Here is a 7,117-nt window from a genome sequence, read left to right as displayed (position 1 = left end):
GGAGAGGGGGCTGGCCAGCAGCGGCTGTCTCTGCTCTTTATAAGAGAGGATGGAATAGCTTGTTAGGCTCTGGTTACTATGGGATATGGCTGAAGCTTGACCTGGGTTATGAGCCAAGCCCCAGTTTTATGAATTCAATAGAAAAACTTATGCAGACCTCAGAGGGATCTGGGTTTGGCCTAACATGCTTTATTTAGAGTCTTGAGTGAGGGAAACATTTTTCTTTAGATTACAGATGAAGGATTCTTGGGTTTCAGCTGAAGTCTTATGGTGGCAGTGTATTGCACACTCATATTTCTTTCTTTTTCTTTAATAAATCACTTTTCTCCTGAGCTTAGCCTCTGACCAAAACCTGTCTGCTTGAACTGCAATAAACCTGGCTGGTCAATGATATCTTTGCTGAAAGCAATCTGCTCCAACCACACTTTGCATGCACTGGCTGACCCCCAGGCTGCCACATCCCCCCAGTCTCGACCCCTCTTGCTCCAGGTACCTGGTGGGGAGCAGAGTCTTTGGGAATGAAGGGAGACAGAGCCTGTAAATACATCTTTCCGTAGCTGTACTTCTGAGGCATGGGGATTTGCTGGAGCTGGGGCCAGAATGAGCAAGCTGTGCTTGAGTCTATCGGATTTGTGAAGTACAGATGTGATAATTCCGCTGCAACCACAAAAGAATTTACAACAGGAAGTGTTGCAGCTGTTGCTTATTAGCATTAGTACAAATTATGTGAAGCAAATTGTTAGCAGTCATGTTTCCATGATATTTAACTCATGGCAGTGAATAAAAGTGATTTTTTCTCAAGGAAAATTTTAGATTTCCAAGGGAATCGAATTCCAATTGTCCATGAAGGGAGCATGGATTGGAGAACAGCATGCAACTACTTCAAGGCATCAGAGGCAATGTGTGCAGCTACATGCTTGCCTTCCCTGGTAAAGGTGTGTGAATTCAGGACCATATTTCTTGGTGAGAGAAGGAAAATCCCTGTGGCTCCACATGACCCAGTTGCCAGTGGTGAGGTGTAATGGTGTGTGGGTGTTGTGTTTTAACTCCACCTAAGCCAAAAATCAGCACATTATGCCCCATTATGGAGCTGCTGAGTAAAGTTCTGCCCACAGAAGCGCCTGCAAAGGGAAGGAGGATCTTGCTGACCTGCTGTTTCCCTGAATTTTTACCCTCAATGTGCTTGTTATGACTTTCTTCCCTAGCAACCCCAAGCCTGTTCATGTGGAAGCAGCCTGTGCCAGCAGAGAAGTTCCTTAACACAAGCTCAGGAAGGTGGATTTGGAGACAAAAGCCACACTGCAACAGCCTGAACATGGAACTGACTGAAGGTGCAGACTGAAATGTTGGAGTGCAACATTTCCTGTCTGACAGGAAAATCCCCCAGACCAAATCCCCGGGCATGACACCTGTCTCCAGCCAAACCAGTTTCAAACAGGGGAGCAGCTGGTTTTGGTCCTTCCATACCTGCTGCCTTGTTGGATCAGCCAGCAGCAGGTAGTCCTTTCAGGCACCTCCTCTGTCTCCCTCCTTGCTGCTTTGGGAAGAATGAGCAACTGGCCCTGTGGAAGGAAGCTGTAGTTCAGAGAGGGGAAGGACCTGAAAAGCATTTAATTTTAATTAATAAAGGGGGCATTTAATTCTTGCCTCCCTTTCCAGTGCTGAGCGAGGATCAGTTGTGTCCAGGCAGATGTCTGACCCTGGAGATGCTCCTCTGTGGGATGAGCTGAGGGGTCATTCACAGGCTGCTTGAGGGACCTGGGGGATCTCCCTTTTGGTGTCTTTCTTTCAAACAGAAGCTATTCAAATGAAAAGAGAGAGTAGGCAGGCAAATAAAGAAGGCACTAACTAATTAACTGAGAGGTTTGGGTATGTTTTGGGGCAGTAAGAGCTGACAGATTCCTCGCTGAGATTGTACACACCCAAACAGTGCAGCCAGTGATGGGGGCATGCTGCATCCCATGGGCAGGAATGAGCCATGGGGTGGCTGTGCCAGGGCGAGAGGAATGGAATGGCCACCCAGGGCTGCTGCAGTCAGGACCAGGCTTTGGAGGATGGTGTGTGCTCCTGCTGCTGATCCAGCAGTGGTGTTCTTTCTACACAAAAACCTTTATCAGCCATTTTCTTGTTGATTTACTAATTATTGCTGGTTTTGCTAATAATGTTCCATTTAATCTCTCACAGCCATCCGTTCTTTACAAAGGCATGAAGTGTAACTCATGAAGACTGCTGACAACCTATAGAAATCCAGCCATCAGTTTAAGGCCAATAACAGCCCAGAGTGATGCTTTACATGCCGGTCCCAAGGGTGCCTGCCTGCGTGAATCACACTGAGCAAAGCTGCTGATGCTGCAAAGGCTGCTGCACTCCTCAGCCTGCCAAGCAAGACAGCGTGCTCAGAGAGGAGGAGGCATTCCCAGAGGCATTTCTTGAAATGCAGTTAGGTCTGGCTGGGGAAGAAAGCATTTGCTGGTGCGAGAGAAGAGGCTGTGATGGCAGGTGGATGGGAAGCAATGAGGCTGGCCAAGGTTGGCAGCTGAGGCTGAGCTGGTCAGCCACAGAAGATCCAAGAAGATGGTCTGCCAGGGAGCAGTGGCTCTGTGTCCCCAGTACCCTGTAAGCACCACTCAAGCAAGGGAGGAATGGTCTCCAAGTCCTCGGACTTCCACTGCTTGCTTTTTTAAGAAAAAAAAAGAGTGAAATCTCACAAAGAATTGAAACTGCCTGGAGCAACAGAAGTGCCTTTGATCCAACTACAAGTGCTTAGAAGAAGAAAAGAGGCACATGTGTTGCTTTTAAAGGTATCACACATCCACCCACCTGTTGGGAACAGTTAAAAAATACAACTGGTCGGCTACAGTCTGAAGGGAGAGCTGTGAAAGGAATAGGAAGTGAAGAATTTTCTACAGGCGACGCTTAAAGCAGCAGCCAATGGAGAAGCAGCTGACATGCATGCTCTGGTTCTTTAGAGCCTCTTCTGAGGAGACGGCCTGACACCCTCAGCACAGCAGAGCTGCTTAATTACCTTCACTGACAAGACTTGAAAGATAAAAATTAGGTACAATTTCTATGTTACAGCAATTGCAATAATGTTTGTCTCCTAATTGCCTCTCAAGTGAAATAAAACAAAGCAACATCATGCAATAAGAAATTTTTGTCATAAGCATTACTTACATGTAAAAGGACTCCACTAACTGCCTCCCCTGTGAAAAACAGAACATGAAATATCATGGTCTGGACGGTCCTGATGTACTTACAAGTGTGATATCAAATGAAATGGTGCCACTGACTGTGTGCATCAGTTGCATACATGAAAACGATTTCAGCATGTTAAATCATGTGTATGAACATCATTTCCACCACGGAGTCTCTTCACACTGTGTTGGTATGATCAGCCCCCTCGGCTGTAACATCTGGAGTAGGGGCAGGGAGTGGAAGGAAGGGGTGAGACACAGAACAGGGATGAGACACAGAACAGAATCAGAATCATCCTTCTTGCCAAGGAAAATCTAGTTGTGTTTTTTTTCCCCCATTCTCAGAACAAAATGTGAAGCTACAGATCCTCCAGGAAAACACAATAAAATGCAAAATTATTCTTGGAACAAAAATGTTCCACTTCCAAAATGTCAAAATGATGTTTTGACACTACTGAAAGCTGTAGTTTCAGTTAAATAGAATTTAATGTTCGAAAGTGACATGCTTTTATGAAGAGTTTTGATTTTGACAAAGTGGGATTTTCCTGCATTGAAGCCATCTGATAAAGTGTAACCAGCTCTGATTACCGATATATTGCAGCAAGGTGGGGTTTTAAGTGAAGGAATTAAAATCCCATTTTGAAAAATGGGGAGAAGTTAACTAAGTTTGTAATTATGAGGAAAAATATTGTTTGAGGAGTCTCTGAAGGAGATATTACTAATACAGAGAGATTTTTATATGTTTTGGGAATGTAACAGTGAAAAATTAATGGTACAGGTTTGCTGTTGATGGAATGTCACCTCTGCCTCAACCAGACAGCTGACCAAAGAGATTTCCATTCTTTATACCACAGACACAAAGTGATGTAGATGGGTGTTGTATTACAAGCATTGGCACGTTTAAGGGTTCCCTATATTACGTCACTTAATGACATATATGACTTTTCATTTAACACAGTTGTTCAGCTATTCCTATTTAGGGTATTTCAGCATGCAGACAGGATTTGCTGAAAGCTGGTCACTCCTGTAAAGATCCAATCCTGCAAACTTATGACAAGTTTTTTAAATTAGGAGACCAGTCCCCAGGAGTTTAGTGAAAGTTTTGTAGGATATGGTTTCTCCTATTTTTAAGGATTTCCAGGAGTAGGCCTTTGAACAGGTATCATTTCGTAGGAGTTCTAGTCTAGCAACATGCATCAAGTTGAATTTTATTTCATGAGGTATTTTTGGCAACATTCTTTTCTACATAAACAGGGTCAAACAATCTTGCATACTATCCAGGACCCTGTTTCTCAATAAAGTTTAGTTAACTAGCTCTAAAATCACCTGCATGACTTACAAACACTTGCTACCTCTCCCTGTCATGCACTAGGGGTTTGAACTGTATGGATGTGTCCCTTCATAGTCATCCTTTGTGGATGAAAACAAGGACATACTCATTCCACAGATTCATACACATTCCTCAGCCTGAGACCTGTTTCGTCTCCCTCAGTTACACGGAGTGTCAGTAAGCACCTTTTATATTTGTGTAAGAGGCAGAAGTGAATTTTTAACTCACTTGAGACAGAAAGTCCAACACATCTGTCTGTGTACTGAAAGCCACCGCGCAATCAGGAACCAACCCTACAGCATTTGTCCTGGGCCTGCGCGAGGTGCGGGTCCTTGTGCGGAACAATCCCACCCGGCTTCCTCGTTTTTTTAAAGATGCAAACAAAAACAAACGCAGAAATTCAGATTTTTCTTGGAGTGCCACAAAGTGTGCGCCAGACTGAGGCGGCTCAGGGAACGGAGCTGACAGCTGTGCACGCCAGACACCGTGGGAGCCATCCACCCCCTCTTCGGTGTGACGGAAACATCCTGTCAGAAACACTCTCTGCATTCGGGCTCTTCTTGAATGAATTATCTGTAAACGGTGACGGGAGCATCCTGCTGGGAGCCTGTGATTCCTTGGCGGTATTTACGGACGTGTTCGATAGGAGAGTCATGACGGTCAAAGCTCATCGGACGCAAAGCGCCGCAGCATCAGAGCTCCAGCCGCAAGTCTGCTAGGGCTGCTCCCTCTAGCGGGAAAAAACTACTTTAACTGGGGAAAAAGCCTTCCCCTCCTTCTTTTTAAAATTATTTCTTCTTCTTCCCCCCGCTTTTCTTTGTTCTTGTTTGTTTGTCTGTTTATTTGTTTAAGTGAATAATTCAAGTTTTCCGGATAGTGCAAGACACGGGGCAGTTCCCATGAGACAAAAGGTGACCAAACGCTGCACTTTTCCAGCCCTTGAGCATGGAGAGTGGAGCTGGTGCCCAGGCAATGCAGGTCAGCGATTTCTCCCCAGAGGTGGCAAGTGAGGGACTCTTGATTTGTCTTCTAGTAGTCCTATGAATATGCTGTAGCTGTGTTTGGTTTTAATTTCCCACTTCTGGTTACAAAAATAGGACGTACTATAATCATAATAATATTAATGATACAAAATAATTATTGTAATTATATATTTTTTTGCAAATTATTAACACAAAGCAGCCCAAAAAAGATCCCACTGGATTAAAAAAAGTGACAACACACAAATGTTAAAAAAGACAAAGTCTTTGATAAAAAAGAAGGAAAAGCAATCTGCAAATGAATGCATTTCTGTAAGGCAAGGTGTTACCTTTAGTCTTCCATCTAAATTTAGCTCAGATTCTGTTGTTTAAGAAATTACTAGAATTTGGTTTGCTTGAGCTTATCAATGTGGTAACACAGTTTCAGCGCTGGTCCCAATTTCAGCCCCAGGTATTTCATGATCATGTCGCTTTTCAGCAGTAACAAAGCATTGCCATCAATTTCCTGGTTTCAAAAGAGAGGAAGAAAATCAAAATGTGTTAAGCCCCCTTTAAAGTGCTGTGTCCTGACACACTAAACTAATGTGAATTAGAAACAGCATGTCATTTAGGGTAGAGCTACATTAAATGTCATGCATCTTGAAATTTCATTTAAAAAAATGAAATCTGAGGTGTGATAGTAGGAAGCCATAAAGGAAGGTTTAGTTAAACACTACTTTTTATTCTTCAAGGAACTATAAGATTAGTTTAGGTTTTCAATTTATTTTGCAATTAAAAGTAGATTTTTTTTAAAATCAGGGTTGCTCTAAGTGCAATTCTGAGAAAAGCCAGTCAGCCTTGAGAGAGAGGTATGAATGATGGAGACAGCAAAGGACGTAGCCATATTAAACTGCTAATAGAACATCTCTGGATCTCAGTTTCAGTTTTGTCCCCAGTTTTGTTTCACATATCTCCAGTACACTGATACCCAGTGATGCAACTATATGGTATACGTGCATGTGCATATATATATATATAAAACGATACAATATATAAAAAATATAAAATGTTATTATTATTTTTATTTTTATTATTAAATTTGTTAAATTTATTATTAAATTTGTTAAATTTTAATTTAACTCTCATGTAAGTGGAGGAAATTGCCACCAAGCTCAGCTGTTTATCCCAGAGCTGTTGGCTTGAAAACCTTTCCAAATTACGAAGTACTACTGCAAAAGAAGCCTGAGCCCACAGAGAAACACACTCTCCTTTACTATGGGCTATAGAACACAGATGCTTTCAGCTATACTGTTCTTCCTTGGACCCAAAGCCTGTCTGGTTTTTCCTGACTCTATCAGTGGATCTGCCAAAAAATACTACCTGTCCCCACAGCTTCCTGCACATTTACACACTTGGAGTGTCAGAGCTGAAACATCAGAAGTGCCACGTGTGTGTGCATACACATACACAGATACACACGCACACCAATGCTGTCTGTACTGTGTTCTGTGGTTTTGATGGTCAGATCTTTCCACTTTGATCTATTGCCTACTTATTAAGCAACGCTATGGATCCTAATTCGCCCTGATCATTATTATTCCATTCACTAGGTGATTTATCTGATGAGCAGTTAA

General features: G+C 42.9%; 1 protein-coding gene across 1 annotated transcript in view; it reads right to left on the bottom strand.

The window, feature by feature from the left end:
- Nucleotides 1-5,740: 5,740 nt before the first annotated feature.
- The window catches only part of SCML4 (Scm polycomb group protein like 4), a 61,421-nt gene continuing 60,044 nt past the window's right edge, over nt 5,741-7,117 (bottom strand). Inside the window, exon 7 of the mRNA XM_053973886.1 lies at nt 5,741-6,009. Coding sequence (XP_053829861.1) covers nt 5,884-6,009 — 126 coding nt within the window. The 3' untranslated portion in view covers nt 5,741-5,883. The remainder of the gene's footprint in view (nt 6,010-7,117) is intronic.

This window comes from Vidua macroura, chromosome 3 (genome assembly GCF_024509145.1).
Source record: "Vidua macroura isolate BioBank_ID:100142 chromosome 3, ASM2450914v1, whole genome shotgun sequence".
NCBI classification, from domain to species: Eukaryota; Metazoa; Chordata; class Aves; order Passeriformes; family Viduidae; genus Vidua; species Vidua macroura.
This window is presented reverse-complemented; position numbering and strand designations above follow the sequence as displayed.